Consider the following 23,157-nt stretch of genomic DNA (forward strand, 5'->3'; position numbering starts at 1 on the left):
CCCATAACGTGGGCACAACACTGCTCCCAAAAGTACTAATCTTCACGCTTACATAATTAGCTTTTGTAATTAAACGAACCCTGATCTTTTTCTTTTCTTTTTTTTCTCTCGAGTCCGACGGGCACACCATTTGGTGTACTGCACGGGTGTCACGTGAGATCTACTTTGGTATCCAAAAAATAATAATTGGGACCGCTCAATTTTTTTCAAAACATTTTTCTAAGAAACCTTGCAAAAAAAAAAAAAAATCAGCTTGTTTAGATATGAATAAAAGCTTGATCAGTTATTTGCTCAATATTTCTGACAGAAAATTGAGCATAGAATGGATCGAACTCTTATTGATATCCAATTAATCTGATTTTTTTGAGTAGATGTTTAAAATAAATATTTTAAATAAATTGAACGACTCAGATCATTTTTAAAAAAACTCTGAGATGGATATCACACGATGCCGTATACATTTTAGTGTATATCAAATGGTGCACCCATTATTAAATTCTCTCTTCTCTTTTTCCTCCGGTTCTCGCAAGCGGGGTCGGTCACGCAGGGCGACCTTTCTCTCTCTCTCTCTCTCCTCGAACTGTCTCTCCGTGTTCGACTCGCGTTTCAGCGCAGTCAGACCTGACCAAGACAATTCAAATAACCAAAGAGAGAAAGAGACTTTTCCACACCCACAGAGAAAAAGAAAATCGGAATCATTCTCCATTCTAGAGCGACAGAAAGCTTGGAAAAATTGCTGTGTACAGCGAGAAAGTTCAATATTCTTCGCTCGCAATCTCAGATTATATTCTTCGATCGTAAAAACTCTCGAGATCTCCGTCGCTTGATCCCCACTTCGAATCGCTCTTGTTTTCTTCTCAATTCATCGAGGACTTCTGAGTTTCTCACTTGGGATTTGTTGATTGGGAAGGGGTTTGAGATTAATGCGCGAAAATTGAAGGGTAATTTGGTACTATTAGAGAGATTCTGAGATGAGTGGTGTGGGAGTTATTAACTGTTGGTGTTCGGTGTAATATGGGTTTGGTTGTTATACATAAAGAAGATGTCGCTTTACATTCGTCGCGAGGCTTCAAAGGTTTGGTTTTTTTGATTTTCCGTTGTGCAATTAATTTGGTTTCGCTTTTTTCTTTTTCCGACTTTCAATTGATCTATTTTTTGCCTTTTTTTTTTATGGATTTTTGTTTTGGTTTTAGCTATGGAAAAGATTTTGCTCAGAGATCGTAACGGAACTCAACCTTCTCGCCGAGAACTGGAAGTATCTTCTCGCCGGACTCATCTTTCAGGTTTTGTCTTTTGTCTTCAGTTGGAGTATTTATTTACCTCTAAGAGCATCTTCAACCTTTTACGCGGATTTTTACTCAAATTTGAGTGAGAAGTTGAGTTAAATCTTCGTTTGGTATGAACCACTCCGATTGACGAACTCAAATCTAAGCATAAGTTTGAGTACAAACTTGGTTAATTGCGTAGTTGTAAATTATGAAAGAACAAAACAAGGCGTAAAAAAATTGAGTCTCCCTTGATTTGATTAAAAAATTGAGTAAAACTCCATCTGGTATGAGTTTGATTTAGTAAAAAATTTGAGTAAAACTCAATTTGGTATGGATTTGAGTCAAGGACTGATCAAGTGGGTTGAGATGGCTTTTACAATTTGATTCTGAGTCACTTAAAAGAGTAAAGTCTGAAGAAGATATTGTTGTTTGAATAGAAGATCAAGTTAGTTGTAAGGTTGAGATTCTGCCTTTTTCTCATAATTATGGATTTCTTTTTTCTTTTTCTTTGTCTTTTTCTTTTTCCTTTTTTCTTTTGGCTACTGGATTATAATAAGTGATTCATTCAAGGACGGGTGTAAGAGGCGATTGCAGTTCTAAAACTTTTGGGGTTGGTTTGGAAGTCAGGGAAAAGAAGGGTTTCTCTTTCAATGTTTGATTTGGGAAGAAAGAGTGGAGAGAATGGCAAAAGCATAGTGTTGGGCGCAGTGAAATTTTTCGTCTTTATTATTTTCTCTTCTCTTCCAAAAAGCCGTGTAAAAAGACCCTCAAATAATAGCGTAACAATTTGTTAGTTTATTCGCCAAACTAGACCTTCAACTCATGGATCATTAGAAATTAGAAAATGTTTTTTTCTCCAGATGTTAGTGTTATTTGGTCCTTTTGGTTTTTTCTCAAGTTTTAATTTCTTTTTTGCTTTTCTCAGTTATTAGGTTTCTGAATTGGTCAACTGCGTGGGAAATTAGATAATCAAAGTCTTCTTAGTTGAATGAGTCTTCATTTTAACAGTTTGGTGAATGATGCACTTGATATGGCCAGGCCATGCTTGTTGTCGTACAACTAACCATCCCTGGAAATTAAGGGATTTCAAAACAAAATGAGAAGTAATTTCTGTGACCGCAAAAGGGGGCTCTCTTGCTTTTGGATCTCAATGAAGTGTGCCAGTGTGGGAATAGGAGGAAAAATACCAATTTGGCAGCTTTTGATTCATTTGTCAGTATCATTGTACGTGGCAGACTGGTAACAAATATTGAGTAACAGAATTAGAATTTTGGTTGTCCGTATGGTCTTTGCAATTTCAGTTTTGAGGTTTTTGATGCAGGGGTTTCATGAACAGTCCACTTGGGCTATTTTCTTTTGTCAACGAGTATCTGGACTGAAGAACAATATTTTCTATTAATTCCTCATTTTCCCAACATTTAGTGTTCCTCTGTGTAACTCATTTCTACGTTGTCGTTTACGTTTCACGTCATTGTGTTTTGCAATTCTTTGTTGATATAAGTTAATATATTCCCTATTGTGTTTGTGTTTTCTTGTTTATGTTATGCCATATTTTGAAATGAATTTCTCTTGCTTCTTCAGTACTTCCATGGACTTGCTGCTCGAGGAGTTCACTATTTCCATCGGCCGGGACCTCTTCTTCAGGATGTTGGGTTCTTTCTTCTTCCGGTTTGTATCCTTTTCCTTTTCTTTTCTTTTTTTGTCGGATTTGTCGTTTGCTATTATAACTGCCTTGAATATAGCGGTTAACCTTTTCTTACATCCGGACCTTTGTGACTATAGGAGCTTGGGCAAGACAAAGCTTACATCAGTGAGACCGTGTTCACATTTGTTTTTCTATCGTTCTTCCTGGTAAGGTTCCTCACCAATACCACCCTCATGCTATCTCCTGCACCCAAATAAAAGTTCTCTCCACCTTCCCCATCATGTTGTGAGGGGTTTGTCAAACCACATCTTGTTTAAGCATTAATGAAAGCTTAAGCTACATGTGATATTCCGTAAGTATAAATGACTAAGCTTCTCTCTGCACATTTATTTGTCAACTCGCTCGATGAGGTCTACTACCTTCCATTTTGCCTCATTGTTCATGTTCTGGTGCAGTGGAGTTTTCATCCTTTCATTCTCAAGAGCAAAAAGATCTACACAGTTCTGCTCTGGTGCAGGGTTCTGGCATTTTTATCTGTAAGTGCTTTTCTTCTTTCTTTTATTTATCTGCTATCTTCCCAAAATATTCCTTCATGTTCCTGGAATCATTTGGGGACTGAAATAATTTGGGGGGTAGGACTTCTTTAAGATGACAAGAAGTTGGGCCGTTTTGGCTTCATAAATGTGTTTTCATGTATCCTTGGTGCTAATGTGTGATTTGAGTTCTTTTTCTTTCATTGCTTGACGTCTTTCAGGCTCATGGGATCCATCAAGTTGAAATGTAGTATATGTATCTTTGAGAAATACTCCCTTCGTTCCATATTGAGAGTCCCACACTCTCTCTCTTGCCATTTTTCAAATCAAAAAATCAACTGCTTCTGTGTATAATTTTTTGAATTTTTCCGCATCGTATTAAAGATCTCAATTAGTACTTTAATTTGGTGCGAAAAAATTCAAAAAATTATATACGGAAGGAGTTGATTTTTTTATTTGAAAAATGGCACGACTTTTCATAGTGGACTATCAATATGGAACGAAGGGTATTGAAGTGTCCTGTGTTTGTCTTTGGCACATCATTGATCGGTTTTTTCTTCTTAAGCTGATTACTTGAATATTGCAAGTTGGATGTATCACCATAATCAAGACAAATAGTATTGAAGAGGTTAGATTGATTGTTAATGCACCCTTGGTTCAAACTATACTTTGCATCTGTACTGTGGACTGCTTCGATCAGTATTCAATTTGATGGTGTGGTCTCATAGTTAAGATCTTTCTCCCTCCTTCACCAGACCTGTTACGGCATCCGCAGAAATTATATATAACATAAATTAAATGCAAACTTGTTTATTTCAAACTTTGAAGTCTTCTCTTAAACATAATAGAAAATGTAAGACTGGATTTCTTGTGTCTCTTTTTTTCTTATTTGTATACTTGTAAATGCTATTTGCTTTAAAATTCTTTGTTAACTCTACAACTAGAAAAGTATGATTCGATAATCCAATGCATATGACAAACAAACCGCTACAAATCTTTTTATAGGTGTTATTGAGAATCCAATCTATAGTATGAATGGCATTTTGTCAACTGCCAACCAAACTTATCAAAATAAGTTTTACTGTTGAGTAGTGGAGGTTATTTCAATTGTCCTTTTGACAGTTTCTCTCTGAAAATATTTCACTGCAGGCTTGTCAAATTCTTCGGATAGTAACATTTTATTCAACTCAGCTTCCGGGCCCAAACTATCATTGCCGTGAGGTAATGGAGTATTACATAATTTTTTTGTAGCCCATGTCATGGTAGAGGTTTTGTTTTTATTTGATTCTACTCCATCTCATGAGGTACTTCGATTGTAGAATGTTTTGTCTTATCACATGAGGTAGGCTATGCATTACAATCTGGTACTTGTTCTGTACATGCAGGGTTCAAAGTTTGCTACGCTGCCTCCTCCAGATAATATACTCAAAGCGCTAATAATTTGTGAGTTAATTTTCTAGCCTTGGCCTTTTTCCTTTGGTCCACTTCTGTGTGCTCATTGGAAATTGTTGGATGTGCAGTACCTAGAGGCATTTTATATGGCTGTGGCGACTTAATATTTTCATCACATATGATCTTCTCACTAGTCTTTGTCCGCACTTATCAGAAATATGGCATGCAGAGGTATGTGTTGAATCTTTCACGTAGTAGATGCAATTTTTACCTATCGGAGGTTTAAATCTTTGATGGTGTTACCACATGATGTTAATGTTCGTCATATAATAACCCCATATCTGATGTGCTGGCAAGTTACGAGAGGCATTTATAGTGGGGGATGGGTAATTCACCAGGCAGCCAAATCTCTGGTAGTTAAGTAGTGGAGAGTTTAATAAAAATTGACGCTTCAGCCTATTCTGCTTTGTCGCTAGGACAGATGATGGTTGTTTCGTTGCAGTAGCTTCTTTTGCATTTTGGTGGGCTATTTTTACTGAAGGTGTTATACAGGCATCATTTTGAGGAAAATGTTGACTAGGAGACTTATGGGAATTGGGCTTCGTCAGCCGTAATCAATCTTGTTCTACCCTGAGTTTAAATACTATATTCGAATATTACTCTGTGGATGCCTGGGTTCGTATCATACATCCTTGAGTTTGATGCAAATTTTAACATGGTTTAAAATTTCTTTCTTGCACATCTTGGGTGTTTGGGAAAATCTCTTTGCTAAAGTTGAAAGTTTGTTTACCTTTTTTCTGTCCACCATGACTTATGCCCTTTTTTTGGTTTATTAATTTTGTTGAGTTTGTTGATCTAGAGAAAATGATGAGAACTAGAGAAGATTCAGGCTCTCAATGCTTTATTATTTTGCAATCTACAAAAGTTTGAGTTTCACTCTAAATTTTTTGCAAGTCAATTCTGTGGAAAATGGCAAGTGGAGAACAAAATATTTATGCCCCCCAGTGCTGTGTTCTACCGCATCTGTCCTATTAGTTGTCTCTTAGTTGTGTGCTTGCATATGTGTGCCTTAAAATAGTATGTGATGAGGTCTAATGGAATTTACTTGTGCAGGTTCATAAAGCAGTGTGCTTGGTTAATCGTTGTGATCCAGAGCTTTTTGATAGTAGCAGCTCGCAAACACTATACGGTTGATATCGTTGTGGCATGGTGGGTGATATAATTTCATTTCCGCACGTAGCTTTTTATCGAATGTTTATTTGTTTATTTATCGGATGCAGTTCCAATATATGATTCTTTCACAGGTATACTGTTAATTTGGTGGTGTCCTTCATCGACCACAAGTTGCCAGGTTAATACTTAAGCAGCTTTCATTTTATATGCAATCATTTTCTTTTAACTTTGCCTTTTTCTTTTAGCTTCACTTTTTTTTTTTCTTTAATACTGATTTTGACTTGCATTAATGCAGAATTGCCTGACCGCTCTGGAGCTGCGGCATTTTTACTACCATTAAGCAAGGATGGCCGGACCAAGGAAGAGAATTTCAAGCTCCTAAATGGAAACTCTGGGGATCCTATCGACCGGGTATAATGGGATGACTTTCTTTTGCCTTGTTCAGAATTCAAATAACTTGATTGTTTGTTCTTCTCTTAAGCATGATGCCAAAATTATTTTGCGATTCTTTGTGCAGAGACAGAGAACTCCAGCGAATGGCAAGATTCTGGAAAATGGAAACACGGTCCATGGTGATGCAATGATGAATGGGGTGTAGGCAATTACTTGGGTCGTTAGAACTTCAGGTGTAAAGATTCTTCTACTGCTTTTCGCGTGAACCTGATTTATGTATCCTAGTGGAAGAAATTTGGTTATGCTTTATGGTTTCAATGCGATTCATCATCAGTTGCGCAAGCATGACCATGAATTTTTCAGTGTTTCTATGGCTTTTGGATCATATTTTTTCCACCAGGCAGGAAATTGTATTGCCTTTCTTTTGCTTTAGTGGTGAGCAGAAGGAACTGATCTTTTAAGTGGTGATTGTTGATACCACTTTTTGATCCATCCAAACTTACCCCTGGTATGAGATGAACAATTCTACAACATGACGTTACCGCCTTAATTTACCCTGGAGGGGCTTCTCATCACTACCATATAACTTACCACTACTGTTAGGGTTTATAGTCGTTTGCATGTAACTTGACCTAAACACCTTGATTATTAAAACATAGTAGCTAGTGATGGTTAATTGTCATTATAATAAGTTCAGTGATTTTGTGTCCAACTTTCCTATGTATTAATAGAATTTGGAAACCCTATAGGTAGGGGTATAGGACGACTAATTCGGCCGTCCATTTTGATGTTAACGGCTCGGATTTAATCCGGGCTTCTATTGATCCAAGCCGTTCATTGCTCCGATTGAAATCCAAGCCGTCTATTGCTGAAATAGACGGCCGGATCGGTTGCCTTATAGCCCTATAGGGTCTATTGCTCCGATTAAAATTCAAATCATTTATTGCCAAAATAGACGGCCGAATCAACCGTCTTATAGCCCTATAGGGCAGCCCGTCTTACGGGATCCGCTTGTCTTAACAGTTCTGTCACATGATTGGGACGAGTTAGAGAAAAGATTGAAAAGAGAATTTTAAAGTTGGGTGGATTTTGGGTACTCTTTACAGGTTTTGATTGATATCTCCATTCTCTTGAGTCCCTCATAAATGATGCCTAAACAAACATGCATTGTTGAGAATCTAGGGAGTAGGAAACCACAGCAGGACGTGTGATTGGCTCGTTATTCGTGCTCTACTTACTTATGCAACAATCAAGGAATTGATTGTTTGTCGATGCAAAATCAATGTTGCTTCTTGTCTCTGGATCCCAGGCAATTTCTACTTTATAATTAGAAGACTGTCTTGCTAACGAGCGCCCCTGGCCCCCTGAGGCATAAGTTTAGTGCATTAGTTTAGTAACAATAAATTATACTTCCTCCGTCCTTATTTTATAGTCCAGTATTTTATTTTGGGTTGTCCCTTAATAAATGTCTATTTTGTAAAGTTAGTGGGTAAAAGTTGGTGAATTTTCCATTTTGCCCCTAAAAGTAGATTCCATTTTGAAATGTTAATGAGTAAAAGTGTAATGATGATGGGTAAGTAGGGAAAATGGAGGAAAAAGTTGATGTGAAAGGTATAATGATGATTGTTTGGCTTTTCGTTGTTTAATATTTTAGATTCCATTTTGTCCCTTAATATTTTTGTTTCATTGTTTGTTTGGCTTTTCGTTGTAATTTTTGGAATTAATAATTATTTGTCTCGACGAGATAGATCAGAAAAATATAAAATGTGGACCAAAGTAGAAAAAATTTCAAATGAGACAACACTAAAGATGAAAATACCAATTATTTCAATTTTTTTAATCTTAAGTATATTTTTTTTATATCGGTCTTAATTTTTATCTTTTAAACTCCTTGTTTGGATAAATGATTAAAACAATAAAAATAAGCTGAATATAAAAACTTGTGTTATTAAAAGTCCGAAAACTTAATCAATGATTGTGGTAATAATATTCTCGAATGATAGAAGAAATTCCTAATATGAACTCTTTGAAGTGTTGAATCGAAAATTCAAAAGATGAATATGTATGGTCATTTGAAATCACAGTTCACTTTAGGAGGGTAAATAGGGCATGCTTTGCACTTATTAGAATAACGTTGAATATAAGTAGTTGGATAGCTCCACATTTAATACCTCAATTAATTATATGACTATTCCAATGGTTTTACAACAACTTTTTAGCTCATTTAATGCAACTTAGAAGTGCCCCAGGGGCAACCATTCGCATTTGCCTTAGACATATATGGCAGTGGAAGAGGTCTCCGTTTGCGGCTGCAAGGTCACCCAACAGAGCGATTACTATTTAGTGTTTTTGGGGTGCCGTTACGTGATGCTATAGGTCACTCCACCCCCACATGTAGCTATGGGACCATAAGGATATGCCTCAGGGGCAATGAAGAATTTTCCCCTCCTATGGAACGGCTACATTTTGCTTCTAGTAAAAAGGTTTGTCCTTCGAAAAAATCTTCAATGCTACGGTTATTTGTAAAGGAGAGGCGAAGGTTTCTGGAGAGCTTGAAAGCTCTCTTCCTCTTTTTTTTTCTTTTTTCTTCTCCTGCTGCCATCCCCCCTCCATGATCCCCTTTCCCCCGGCAGCTCCCTCACCTCTTACCTCCCCATCTTTTTCCCTTCTCCTCCTCCTCTCCTTCCTTTATGGTTGAAACTCTGTCCTTCGTGAGAGTAGATCTCCCACTCTCCCCATTGTATTTGAATTTCGGAGACCCAGATTTGGAGTTCTAGGTCTGGGTACTAGCTCTTGAATCGATCCAGGAAGCGGAGTTCTTGAGCTCTCCAAACGGCGATGGTGGAGGAGTCAAGATGCAAATCCTGTGGTGATATTGCGGCGAGAACCAAATCGAGTGGCGATCCTCCACCCACCTTTTGCGAACGGAGTGTGGGTCCTCATCGGTGCTGAGCAACATTTTGGTTTTGTTTTGTTTGTTGTTTTTATATTTTCAGACCAGCAGTGTCCTTTCTTGTACTTTATGTACTAGCTTTTCAATCGTTCCCGGAAATGGTATTCTTGAGTTCTCCAAACAGCGATAGGGGAGGCGCAAAGATGCAAATCCAGTGGTGATATTGCGGCGAGAACCAGATTCAATGGCGATCCTCCACCCACCTTTTTCGAACGGAGTGTTGGGGTCCTCATCGGTGTTGAGCTGCTTTTTGGTTTTGTTTTGTTTGTTATTTTTATATTTTCAAACCAGTAGTGTCCTTTCTTGTACTTTGTTTTGCTATATATATATATATATATATATATATATATATATATGAGATTATCTTGTTCGTCGAAAAAACGGTTATTTGTAGCGTCTCTCTCAGATGATGTGAGACTTTCACATGCATGGAGCTTACATCATGTGAATAAATTCCACACCATGTAAGAAGGCGTCACAAATGACAATTGCATTGAAAAATTGCATTGAAAAAACTTTCCAATTATAATTAAGAGAATTGTTGTAAGTGCCGCGTGCCAAAGTGGAGTAACTTCTTAAATACTCCCTCCGTCCCTATTTAATTATCCACTACGGTTTTACGTGTATTTTCAACTGCTTATATCTCTCGACGTATATTATGTTTTATGTTTTTTAAATCATTGTCTTATAGAATAAATTGAACTCTATGAAACGAGATCCATATTGTATATTTTTAGTAATATATATCGAGAGATATAAACCGTTAAAAATGCACATAAAATCGTAGTGAACAATTAAATAGGGACCGAGGGAGTAGGTACTACAAATGTAATGTTCTTGGTACACATCATCGTTAATCAAGTACTATTACGCCAACTTCCCCAAAAGTATAAATAAAACTATACAAGAGTAGTTGGCGCCACATCAACTTTAAATGATTTATATATATATATAAACTCTTTATATTCCTTCTCTATTACTAGCACCTTACGCTCTCTTCTTTTTTTATTAGCACCCTTGTAAATTTAGTAATGCATAATTTAAGATTTATTTAAAAAATAGTTTCCCACCCACACTTTGTTCATCACGTTTAGAAAATGGAGAAAAAGTTCTTTCCGGATCAATCGGACATGGGCTGTCCGGACAGGCCCGTGTGGGCTCCCTTCGCGCGTTTTTTTGGAAAATTCGAATCGTGTATTTTATAGGGCCCGCAAAATAATGTATCTACTCAAAAAAATCAGTTTGTCCGGATATTGATAGGTATGTCAAAATTTGAGTTTATATACGGAAAAATGGACAACCGTGATCTGTCAACTGTTTATAAAGTTAAACTGTTCAAGGTCGTCCATTTTTTCGTGTAAAAACTCAACTTTTGACATACCTATAGATGTCCAGACAAGTTGATTTTCGGCGTAAATACATTATTTCGTGGGCCCTACAAGATGCACGGTTTGAATTTTTTTTAAAAATGTACAAAGGAGGTCCACACGAAACTGTCCGGACAGCCCCGTTGTCCGGTTGATCCGGAGAGAACTTATTCTCAAACAAATGGGCAATTGGGCATGGTGTGGTGTGTGATGATTTAATGCTGGGACCCGATCAGTAGCTGAATATTTCTACCGTCATCGATGGTTTATTTTGACTTTTGTCCCAAAGATGACGAAAACGACCGCCAATGAATAATTTCCGAAGCACCCAAAACAGAACAAAAGGAAGAAAGAAAACCACCCACTTGTAAGAATATCTTAGCATATCTATCGAGAAATAAATTATTGTGCAGATGCGTTGGCAAATAACGAATGGCGCACCGAATTCGGTGGGAGATTTATACGTCTACCGTTGTGTTCCTAATTGTATTGCTAATCTACTTTATGCGGATTTGATTGGGGTTGTTTACCCCTGGACTGTAAACTCTTTTCTAGTTTAATGAAACGTTCAATTACGTATTAGAGTGGGTTGTTGATTTCCATCGGCTTTTGATGAAGTCTTTGATATGGAGCTTCGTCATCTCAAGGCGTCTGGTGTCTGGGTATTAGCTCCACGTAAGCCGATCCTGGTTTATAACTGTGTGGAATGAGCGATGGCTCTTGCTAAGGCGCCAGACGTCAGCTTCATCTATTTGTTTTTTCTGTATATCGTTAGCTTTAGGGCTTGGCTATGTCTCTGCATCTCTGTATTAGGATGGAAATCTATAGATGTCATATATATATAGCCTGACTGTATTGCGGTGATAATCTGCAGATGCCGTATGACTAAAAAAAAAAAAAAAAAGAGTGAGGAGGCCCAACCATGCTACAATTCGTCATGCAATATTTATATATATGGTAAGTATATGAACATTAAATTTTCGTAATGTACTACGTTGGCAACTCTAAACTTTGACAAATAAAATAAAAAATGGTTATTTAGTGGAAAACAATTGCTACTTTTATTTGTATCAATTTTGCTATAGCCACAACAAAATTCACACAGATACTCATACCAACACACTCACAAGTGAGGTGGGTCTCATACAACTACTTGTTTATGGTTGTAGAGTCCTTGTATGAGGAGTGATTTTCACACTCTTTTTTTTTTTTTGATATTCATATTTTCTTTTTTGTGTTTCAGTGTTGAAACTTGAAAGTGTATGTCTTTTTTTGTGTGAATATAGAAAATGGGAGTGCGAAAATCATTTACTACCTCCTTCCCAAAATATTTGTCCGATCCGCAAAACAGTGTCTACTTATATTTGGTGGTGCAACTTGTATGTCTATTTATATTTGGCGGTGCACGCATGTTGGTATTGCAGGAACCAGTGTCTACTAGAGTTAGTCTTTACCAATTGTATGAATAGAAATTGGCTAATTTTATTTTATTTTTCTTATAAAACATTGTTCCTTAAATTTCAAACTAGATGTAAGGAAATACTACTACTAGAAATTCAACGTTGAATAAATAAATGTTTTCGGATCAATAAATAAATAAATGTTTTCAAATTTCGGCCTCCCCTCTAAGTAAATCTTAGCTCCGCCCCGAGAAAACGACCTCTAATTAATTCAAACTGCCTTATCCTCAAGAACCAACTGCCACTTATTCATTCATTCCCCTGAAATCATTTCTAAATTTGACCATCGCCAATTACTACTCCAATAGGAAAGGATCCCCAATTAAACAATGCGGCGTGGTAGACACTGAAAAAGCAAAGCGAAACAGGAAGAATGATGATGAATACGTTGAAACGCAAAAGACAAGCGCAAAAGCTACCCTCAATCCAGAAAGAACGAATTAAGAGGCCAGAGAGAGACAAAAAGAGGACACCTTTTGCAATTAATGGCGCACCCTTGGATATTCTGATCTCTCTCTCTCTCTCTCTCTCTCTCTCTGCGCGATGGGAGCCTGTTGCTCCAAGCTCACCATCTGCTGGTGGCACTCTCACCTCGAACCCTCCCTCCTCGAATCCCCTACTCTCGGCAAGTCCCCTCCTCTCTCCCTCTCTCTCTCTCCCTGCATGTATCAAGCGTAGTTTTAAATAGTGGTAGCGGACTGTGTAGCGGTAATGGAAGTATCGAATGATACGTAGCGGAAATCGAGTGTAATGGTCGTGAATTTTTTTAAAACATTTTTGGCGCCAAAGCACCTGTAGCGGCCGTAGCGGTTTCGTAGCATGGCAAAAAGTTGGACATAGAGCGATACATAGCGAAAACTGGCCAACACATATGTCAATTTTGGGTAGCAATGGCATAACGTGGTGTAGCAGTACCGGAGGACTGAAAAGCCGCTACGTAGCGACAATCGCTAATTCACGGTCATTACGGCTGATACTTTACCTATGGGTGATTTAGGCACTATAAAATGTTCTTTTGGGTCAAAAATTTATTTTCTTAAATTCATGAGCTCGACAATCAATTCCCGTTACGTATCGTTCCATACTTTCGCTACCGTTGCACAGAGACCGTTACCGTTACGTACACATATCTGCCACATGTTAACACTTACTCTTTGTTACTGATTTTCCACTGTTAATGCAGAGAAGGGGGGCAAAAATGACCGAAGCTCGTTAGCACCTAGCTTGATCTGTGAGCTGAGTTTAAAGGATCTTAAAGCTGCGACGAACGGATTTTCGACGTACAACATTGTATCAGAGCATGGGGACAGAGCCCCAAACCTTGTTTACAAAGGGAAACTTGATGGTAACAATGACCGGCAGATTGCAGTTAAGCGCTTCCACAAGACTGCGTGGCCTGATTCTCGTCAATTTATTGTGAGTGAAAATCTCAATTTCTGCTCTCTACTAGTCTCTATTGCGTCAATAAGTTAGGAAATGCATGCTACGATGCACACCCCTATTGGGTGCGCCGTATCGAATAACAGTAAATTCATGACGCTTTACGTAAAAGTTGATAACACCAGTTTTGAATTCATAAATTTTGTACGACAATTTTGTCATTTGGATATGAATTCGTAACGTTTATTTTGAATTCCTAACATCAGCGTGTCATGAATTTTGAAACAAATGGTGTAAATTTTTATGCAAAATGACATGAATTTTAGATGTCATGAAATGATATCAAGAAATACTATAAGAATATTAAGTCCAATTTGCTCAAGTGCATATAGTGTTAAGATATTTGCTGCAATATAGAAGAACTACGAATTAACATGTATAATAGAACTAGTAACAAAAGAGATTAAATTCTTTTCAGATGAGGTGGATACCTCATGGTTTTCACCACCCATTGTGGGCCCTACTGAGCATTTACAATAATCTGAATCGTTTATCTTGTAGAGCCCAAAAAGTTATATGTCCATGTGAAATATTAGCTTGATCGGACATCAAGAACTATATCAAAATTTAAATTTTGGTTTATAAAATCGACGGTCATGAACAGTTTAACTTAAAATATTAGTGACAGAATCAGGCTGTCCGTTTTATAAACCAAAATTCAATTTTTGACATAGCTATTGATGTCTGGTCAAACTGATTTTTTGCGTAGACATATTAATTTGCGAGCCTTACAAGATGAACGGTTCAGATTATTATAAGAAATGCTCGGTAGGGCCCACAATGGGCCGTGGCGGAAACCGTGGGTTTCCACCTCATCCGGACATAATCAATAAAGCTATGGGTAGATATGAGTTCGTACATACTACATATCATGTACATATGAGTTTTGTGGGGCCCATCTTGGGTCCCACAAAGATGATTCGAACAACCTATTATTTAAAAACATTTTTTTATGGAACCCTGTAAAAAATCAGCTCAACCCGATATCGGTAAGTTTTTTCTGAATTTGTGAGGACGAAACTACTTAACTGTTCAATTTCACTCTTACAAATTAAGAAAAAATCCTTAACAATATCAGGTTAAGCTAATTTTTTATAATGTTCCATAAAAAATTGTTTTAAAAATAAGAGGCAGTTTAAATCATCTTTGTAGGACCCACCAAGATGGGTCCCACAAAACCCATATTTACATGATATGTACATTGCATATGTACACATAGCAATACTCGGACATAATACATTCTCGTAACAGAATAATACTTTTGAAGTGTCTATATAACCACCATATAGTATATACACTCATATGCTCCTGTAGACGCTTGACCTTAGATACTTCTGTATCCTCCCCCTCTCGCTTCGTGCAAGTTGCAACTAAGTTTCGGACCGCATTCTGTTTGTGAATGTTTGGTTTCAAATCTTGGCTGTGATGTGGATTTGGTGTGACACGGTTGTGGTTTAGGAGGAAGCAAGATCCGTCGGAAATTTGAGAAGCGAGCGGTTAGCGAATCTGATCGGGTACTGCTGTGAAGGAGATGAGAGATTGCTTGTTGCAGAGTTTATGCCCAATGGAACACTCGCGAAGCATCTCTTCCACTGTGAGTTCATATTTGATTTTGACTCTTTGGTTATCTTGTCTGGTGAGAGTGTACATTGTGAACTCTTCAGATGGTTAATTGGTTAGCAATACTACCGTTCTGGATTCGACTACAGTATACGGTTAATATCATCCACTGCTGACTTAGTCGTAACAAAAATATTCTTTAGGGCTCGGATTAACGTTTTTGCTTGGTTACATGTTGAATTAACTTAGGGGATACACAGCCAATAAAATGGGCAATGAGGTTGAGGGTGGCCTTGTACTTGGTTCAAGCTTTGGAATATTGCAGAAGTAAAGGGCGGGCCATGTATCATGATCTCAACGCCTACCGAGTCTTGTTTGACAAGGTGAAGGGGTTTTTGCCGACAGTTTGGTCACTTGAAACTTGTTTTATTTGTCTATGGCTCTTAAGTTTGTGTTGGGTGTCTACAGGATGGCAATCCTAGGCTCTCTTGCTTTGGCCTCATGAAAAACAGCAGAGACGGCAAGAGTTATAGTACAAACTTGGCTTTCACTCCTCCAGAGTACCTGAGAACAGGTCATTACTCATATCAATTTTTTGTATTGTGTCATGCCTTGGGAATGTTAAATGTGCGGCCTTATTTGCATTGTGCATTACTAATGCTCTAGATTTTGAATGAAGGAGCAATGCAATGGGCACAAAAATTGAATTAGGTTACGCATGCCCTGTTTGATGCCTCCTGGCTTTGGTTTGGGGACACGGTTAGCGCAATGTCACTTGAGTTCGCCGATTAGGGAGGCCGCTATTCAAGTGCTAAGATTTTCGGAGAGTAGCCAGTTTGTACATATATTGCCAAAGGCTCAGTCTGCTCCGGTCCTCCCCAACTCCTACCCCCATCGCTTGGGGAGTTCATGCGCACTGTTATTGTTGTTGTGTTGCCTTATTTGCCCATGCAAAGAAGGAGTTAATTTACTTACTAATTCTCTCTTGAATATGAACATTTCATGCTTGATTATTGCTCCAGTTGCAGAATTGAATATTTCGTTTGGACTAGACCAAAAGCAACATGCGTATCTCATTTTTTTGACAGGAAGAGTGACGGCAGAAAGTGTGGTTTACAGCTTCGGAACCCTGCTGATAGATCTCTTGAGTGGCAAACATATTCCTCCGAGCCATGTACCCTTCGATTCTTTGAAGAATTTTCCTGTCGAACTCGATATAGTCTGTTTCTCAATACTGTAAATCTCATTGGGTCATGCACATTCTTCAGGCTACTGATCACCATATTCACCAAGTCTACTGTAACAAAACTGAGATACCACTTCTTTATGCCTTCTTGCAGGCACTTGACCTGATTCGTATCAAGAATTTCTGGACACTGATGGATTCTAGTTTGGAGGGTCATTTTTCAAAGGATGATGCAATGGAGTTGATGCGGTTAGCTTCCCGTTGTTTGCAGAATGAAGCTCGCGAGAGGCCAAACTCTAAGTCCCTCATCACAGTTCTTATGCATCTACAGAAAGAAACTGAGGTACATACAAAACTGATATTCACCCATTTTCCTGCCTGCGAAATTCAGGAGTGACAAATGAAAGACATAAAACTACAGGATGACAGTAATTTGGGAGTTTGATCAATCCACCCCTTTGCTTAATCTTTTTATGCTTTCACTTGTTTGATATCCCTCCAAATGGCAGAAATAATGTTTCAAAAGGCTATTATGAGTTATGTTTGTTATTCAATCAGGTTCCGTCGTATGTTTTGATGAGTATTCCAGATGGTACTCAATCCACAAAACCGCCATTGCCTCTGACACCAATGGGTGAAGCTTGCTTCAGGATGGATCTTACTTCCATACATAAAATACTGGAGAAGATTGGCTACAAGGATGATGAGGGGATTGCCAGTGAGGTTTATTACCTCTCTCTCTCTCTCTCTCTCTCTCTCTCTCTCTCTCTCTCTCTCTCTCTCTCTCTCTCTCTCTCTCTCATCAGTAGTCGCTTTACTAATGCCGTAGGATAATTCTGGCTTCACAGCTTTCTTTTCAAATGTGGACAAATCAAATGCAAGAGACATTGAACTGTAAGCAGAAAGGAGATTCTGCTTTTCGAGCCAAGGACTTCGCAACTGCTGTTGATTGTTACACTCAAGTAAGCAACTTGTTGAGATCTCATATCAGTAACCTAAGATCTGATCGAAGACCATACCGTCTTTATCTTAAGAATTTGATGGCAAAACAAATAAGACCAGAAAAAGATAATGGCAGAAGCATCGGACAAAGAAGTTACGCAAATATATACTCCAACTATACTTACAGGGAGTAAGTAGATCACAGCTATGTGCTATACTGCTATTGGAAGATGAATGATATTAGATTTGCTGAACGCGTGCCGTGTAGACGTTTCATACTTGTTTAGCTCGGATTCGTTTGCTTGGATCATGGCAACAAACTCATTCAATTTCTACTTTTTCTTCTTTCGACCAAAGGCATAAGTTGTTGTTCGCGTATCTTTGCAGTTCATCGATGGTGGAACCATTGTATACCCGAGCGTGTTTGCTAGGCGCTGCTTGTCTTACTTGATGAATGATATGCCACAAGAAGCCCTTGCAGATGCTATGAAAGCCCAGATGGTTTTCCCCGAGTGGCCCACCGCCTCTTACCTTCAGGCAGCCACCCTCTTCAGCCTTGGGATGGATTCGGATGCCCAAGAATGTCTCAACGATGGCACAAATTTAGAAGCCAACAGGAACAAAACTTGAATATATAGAGAATTTATTCCCTTTTCCTCCATTTCTTCTGATCTTTTTGCTTTACCTTCCTTGTATCTATAATCTATCTCAAGTTTTTTTTTCTTTTGACATTTTAGTCTTTCTATCCATCAAAGGATATTTATTGTTGGCCTTGTTTACCCCTTTTGTTCCGAGGGTCTGTTTGTTTAGCTATTCCATTTGTGCAGTGGGAAAACATTTCTCAATTGTCCCTGGCTCAGACACCCTGACCGTCCGGAAAAAAAAAATTTTTGTTTGAACACTTGTTTTTCAATAAGGAATTTCGTATCAAAAGATTTTGTACAAAATGTTAAACACTTGTTTATTGCAACCATATGTATAGAAATAGAAACAGAGATGATTTATTCAAAAGACCCTTAAAAGAAATGATGCAAATCATTAAAGTGGCAGAGCTCACATTGCACCAAATTGGAGAAACCTAGTTCTATGTAAAAGTCCTATTTTTCGAAAACATGAAGTGCTGTGAAACCGTGGAATATTGAATATTACAATCAGCAGAGGATCATCTGGTCCAAAAGATCGACCAAAGAAGAGAGTGCAACAAGAATTAATTCACCCAATAGAATAACATCTTTGATGATAAAAATAAATAAATAAATAAAAAGAGTATGTAGTTTAATATAATCAAATTGCGATGAATTCATCCCCCACAAGTTCAGAAAATAATTCTTTCGTACACATCATGACCATGACCAAAAAAAACCACACAAAATCGATTGAAATCTCAAATTAACAATGAGATGGGACTTTGAAAGATCTACAATAGAGAAACAAAAGACAGGGCAGCCAAGAAGAAGTGCAATTATTCAGTTTTCAGTTTCTTCTTCACAAGGCATTTGACCAGGAAATAGGACCCTTGTACACGAGAGAATGTGTAAACATGTAAAACCTGAATGGAGAACAGACCAAATAAGTCTTTCACATTGGAGGTTGATTGGAACCCAGCAGCTGCCCAACTAGGTTAGTGACCTGAAAAACGTGTGAAGAAATTAGAAGTGAAGGATTATGTTAACATCCAACACCGGTTAAACATGGCATTTCAACGTCAAAGTATAAGCCCTTGAGCATCCTCCCCTCGAAAACTGATTTTAAAAAGGGAACTCCCAACCCAAGGGCTTTTGTTGTCATCACACATTGGTTAAACATGCACTTGAACAGATGAAAATAAGTTTTTCTTTGGGCAACTCTCTGTGGAAGCCAGTTTTTCAGGGTGAGTTCTATTGGAAAGGTTCGTAGATACTCACAGCTTATGCGAGTTTAGGATCGGATGGGCTGCACTGCTGCGGTTTTGGAGATCCGTGGAAGGGGACACACACAGGCTGGATTAAGATGCCTAGTAGCATGTGTGGGCACTGGGCACAGTACTTCAGTGACCAATACTGATAGATGACCGAAGTCGCCAGAAATGAAAGAGCTGCCATTTGTTGATATGACGTGCAGTGCAGGCATAGTATCTCTCCTCTACTAACCCTCGAACCCTTGCTTGAGGTTTGGCAACACATACTCAAGGCTCGCTAGTCAAAGGTGAACGAAGTTGCCAGAAGAGAGAAGGCCATCATCAGGTGAATAGGGAGGATCGGCGTGCACATTGGCCGTGGAGTGTGGTGGTATATATTATTTACAAAAACTGTGCGAAAGTCATACGAATATAACATTATCAAGCAAGGTCCAAAATGGTGGATCAAGATTGCAACAAAACAAGATTTACTTCAATGAGGGTCCAAGAAGCCAAGCTCAAATGCAACCAAAACATCTGTATGTCATGACTCCAGAAATCATGCGCCTGTGCGAGGGTAGAAAAGATAGGATTCAAGTGGGTCTCGGGAGACATACATATGCCGTTGAAAGTCTGAAAGCTTAAAAGTTGGACTCTACATTGCCGAATAACACCATCACTTGGAAAAGCACTCAAACACAGCCGCAAAAGAACAAAATGATTGAAATTGAACGCATTTAGGAGGGAAACGAAAAGGGTAGTCTTTCTTTTTGGTGCTTAATATCGCACAATATGACAGTTAGTGCCAGTATAATAATCTCAACAGAAAAACTAAATGAGATCAATTTATAATCCAGTGGCTCAAGCACTCATGCGAACGAATAAGCTACAATTTGCAAGCACATATTCCATAGTTTACCTGCCAATATTTGGAGACACAGCGGTCAATGCAACTATTTTCGCCCATATTCAACTCAGATTCCTTGTGTCTGAAACAGGAAACGTGAAATTCATGAATCAACCATCTCTAAGTAGAAGTACCACACAGGAATTGTTTAAACTTGTTTCATACAAAGAGAAGAAGAAATGTATGATTTGAAATCCCTTCCACATCAAAGATTGAGCTTCCTTATGAAGGTAACTTCTATTTCCCCCAGAACAGTAGGAATTGGCTAAAGAAGGTAAAATTGCTCCACATTTGATTGGCAAATATCTCAACAAATTGAAAACCAAAGAAGTCCATCTTGCAAATTCAGCTTTTAAAAAAATATATCTAGGAAGATAGGGATGCCGCACCTGTTTTCGATACATTTACTAAAACATGTTTGAGTAAGCCTGGAAAAGATAACCAAAGTATAATGTCAGAAAACGCACAAGAAAGCATATGAATATTATTCCAAAAGTAGATAACTCATTATGTGCACAAATAGATACCATGAGAGCGTAAAACACGACCGTGAACTAATTTTGCTGTTGTTGTAGTTATGGTTATTTCTTAACAAAACTTACAAGTTTGAAGCCGCCACTCATGTTGAAGAAAGGCCAAAAAACTGAAAATATGGCAACTACCAAGTAACTAAAGCTTGCATAAACTAACATTTATTAGCATGTGCGAGAAAAGTAAAAAGAACGACATACTGGTTAATATCAAAAAGGAACTTCCATTCTTCCGGTTACAAAATCAGTTACAACTTACACGGAAAATACCCTCAGGTTAAAGCCAAATAGCCAAGTTCCACAACTACTGCAGGAGGAACTTCCAGCTTATCTCATATTGTACCTTTACTGCTTCACATCTTTCTATCTAAGCTATATATCTTTTTGAAATCAAGAAAGGCACGTAATATCCCACGTCACTATCTACACCTCTTCCATCCCACTCCGTAGCTCCCTCCAACCCTCCTTTTAATTCGAGTTGCCCTTTTCAACTTTTTCCCTTCTTTCTTATACTGCAAGTAGGCTATTTGCCTTATTTCCTTCTCATACCTAATTTACTTTCCTATTGGACAATTAGCTTCCTTCATTTTTATTGAATATTGTCCTCCTCCCATTTCTAAAGATTGTAATTTCTTAGCTAACAGACAATAAAAAAGCTTAGATCATTATATTCATGTACACATCTTCCCACTCCCATTGCAATTATTCTCACTTCTCATCCCTATTCATTCTATGCCAACTCCTATCAGACAGAATATATTTATGGCTTAGAAATTCTACTCAATCCACCTTTTCCAGATCTTCTAAAATATTAGCCAATATTCAATCACCATTTGCAGTATGTTTACCAAATATCAATGATTTTTCTACTGAATGTTTTTGCTGTTCAATACTCCTACACTGCTTCGACCGTGTTCTTGTTCCCTATTCTACTCAATACTTTATTGCTTTCTTATTTAAACCTGTCCAAAGATCATCAGAATCAATGCTAATCCTGGTGTGCTTTGTAGATTATGATGACGTAGTGTCAATCACTTAGAAACCTTTAAAGGTTTAATTATTAAATCAAGCCTATTGTTTCTATGGCCAAACTGATTAAATTCGATTTCTACGAAAAACTTCAGGCGATAACCAAGGCATCGCGCGGGGCCAATCGCTTGTCGCACAATATAGATATGGTGGGAAGTTGGATCAAGAACACTTAGAACATGCACCTATCCCACTCCACTAATCTTGGAATAAATACCAACTTTGACAAATGAGAGTAATAATAACATCGTGAGTCCGTGACAAGCAAGCACAACTAATGAACAAAAATCAAGTATACACATTTAAAACTTGTCTACAGTGAAAGTTACAGAGTACAAAATTACCAACTGCACAGTTAAATTTAGTATGGCAGCCTTAGGCCATGTAGGAATCGTGGATTTATGAAGGAATATACCAAAGGGAAGGGACAATAATAGGCAACAAAACACGTAAATTTAGCTTATCGACTTCAGATCTTCTAATCTTCCCATTTACCAATCTCTTATCCCTCCATAAATCTAACCGTAAGTTCACGATCCAACCAAAGCTTTATAAGCCCAGCATTATTAACTGCTAAATTCCATAATCAGTTATCCATAATCACTCCCAGCATAGCAACTAGCAAGAAAGAAAGACCTAATTCCAACCCAATCAAACAGCAGATAGATATACCCCTACTTGTTAAACATATCAACCCTGTACTCCATCTCCTTCTCTGCCATTCCAAATATCTGCACAAATTTTCAACAAGTTGGAATGCAATAAGAAAATGGCACTAACCCATTACTACTTACAGCCAAAAATTCCATATTTCACAAGAACCCAACAAACACTTGGATTTGTTTACAACTTTACATATGGAGATAAAAATACCTGTTCCTTTTCAAAGGCAGCGGAGGGGTTGGTGGCCGCCATCAAATCTGAAGGAACTGAGATATTAATTCACGAAGGAGAAGTAACCCAAGAGGAATTGTAGAGTATCTGATGAAATGAGCTGCGAATGGCAAGTAACGTTGTTGGGGATAACGTTTGGGGCCAAAGATAAACCCTAGAAATTGCGAACTGGGAGTGTCCTTGGAACAGGGGAAAAACTAAACCCTAATTAACTTGTTTGATTTGTTGTTATAGTAGTGGGGCTATAGAGTGACAATGTCAAAATTGCCCCTAACTAACTTTCTCTCCATTTTTAACATTACGTACGTTTCAATAATTAATAAATTATTTTCTTGTTGCCATTACTCATTTTGGAATTTAGTTATCACAAATTATTTTCTAACAATTAATTATTTTCTAATAATTAATAAATAAATAATATGATATGGTCATTTTCAATTATTTTTATTTATTAAATAACTATTTCTTAATTTGTTTTTCTTAACAAAAAATTTAAGAAGTAAAAGGGTCAGGTGGAGAGAGGCGTGCTGGATAGAGAGAGGCGTGACTCAAGGCTGTAAACGAATTAAGCAACTCGCGAGCTCGGCTCGACTGGTTTGCTCGTTTAGC

At 37.9% G+C, this 23,157-nt stretch overlaps 3 protein-coding genes and 1 long non-coding RNA gene across 5 annotated transcripts; 3 read left to right on the forward strand and 1 right to left on the reverse strand.

The window, feature by feature from the left end:
• The first annotated feature begins 500 nt into the window (after positions 1-500).
• Positions 501-6,746, forward strand: LOC131324799 (phosphatidylinositol:ceramide inositolphosphotransferase 1-like). The gene is made up of 12 exons (XM_058356922.1): positions 501-1,075; positions 1,194-1,283; positions 2,850-2,936; positions 3,051-3,119; positions 3,369-3,449; positions 4,596-4,667; positions 4,832-4,889; positions 4,967-5,069; positions 5,952-6,047; positions 6,143-6,189; positions 6,307-6,422; positions 6,529-6,746. The coding sequence occupies exons 1-12, from the start codon at positions 1,043-1,045 to the stop codon at positions 6,607-6,609; spliced, it is 933 nt and encodes a 310-aa protein (XP_058212905.1). The 5' UTR covers positions 501-1,042; the 3' UTR covers positions 6,610-6,746.
• Positions 6,747-12,542: 5,796 nt separating this feature from the next.
• Positions 12,543-18,091, forward strand: LOC131324800 (serine/threonine-protein kinase BSK5-like). The gene is made up of 10 exons (XM_058356923.1): positions 12,543-12,809; positions 13,368-13,600; positions 15,083-15,218; positions 15,434-15,567; positions 15,653-15,758; positions 16,273-16,358; positions 16,525-16,713; positions 16,929-17,093; positions 17,219-17,332; positions 17,700-18,091. The coding sequence occupies exons 1-10, from the start codon at positions 12,728-12,730 to the stop codon at positions 17,940-17,942; spliced, it is 1,488 nt and encodes a 495-aa protein (XP_058212906.1). The 5' UTR covers positions 12,543-12,727; the 3' UTR covers positions 17,943-18,091.
• Positions 18,092-18,583: 492 nt separating this feature from the next.
• LOC131324803 (mitochondrial import inner membrane translocase subunit TIM10-like) lies at positions 18,584-22,699 on the reverse strand. 2 transcript variants are annotated; one of them, XM_058356925.1, is made up of 6 exons: positions 22,682-22,699; positions 22,528-22,583; positions 22,333-22,385; positions 20,485-20,523; positions 20,108-20,177; positions 18,584-18,941 (listed from the first exon to the last, which is right to left on the reverse strand). In XM_058356925.1, the coding sequence occupies exons 2-6, from the start codon at positions 22,567-22,569 to the stop codon at positions 18,891-18,893; spliced, it is 255 nt and encodes an 84-aa protein (XP_058212908.1). In that variant the 5' UTR covers positions 22,570-22,583; positions 22,682-22,699; the 3' UTR covers positions 18,584-18,890. The 2 variants fall into 2 exon arrangements, with proteins under 2 accessions (XP_058212908.1, XP_058212907.1); XM_058356924.1 differs by having other exon boundaries at positions 22,667-22,683.
• On the forward strand, positions 21,859-22,266 carry LOC131324804 (uncharacterized). The gene is made up of 2 exons (XR_009199457.1): positions 21,859-22,047; positions 22,080-22,266. It is a non-coding gene; the product is annotated as an uncharacterized LOC131324804 (long non-coding RNA).
• Positions 22,700-23,157: the final 458 nt, after the last annotated feature.

Source organism: Rhododendron vialii, chromosome 4a (genome assembly GCF_030253575.1).
Source record: "Rhododendron vialii isolate Sample 1 chromosome 4a, ASM3025357v1".
In the NCBI taxonomy this organism is placed as follows: Eukaryota; Viridiplantae; Streptophyta; class Magnoliopsida; order Ericales; family Ericaceae; genus Rhododendron; species Rhododendron vialii.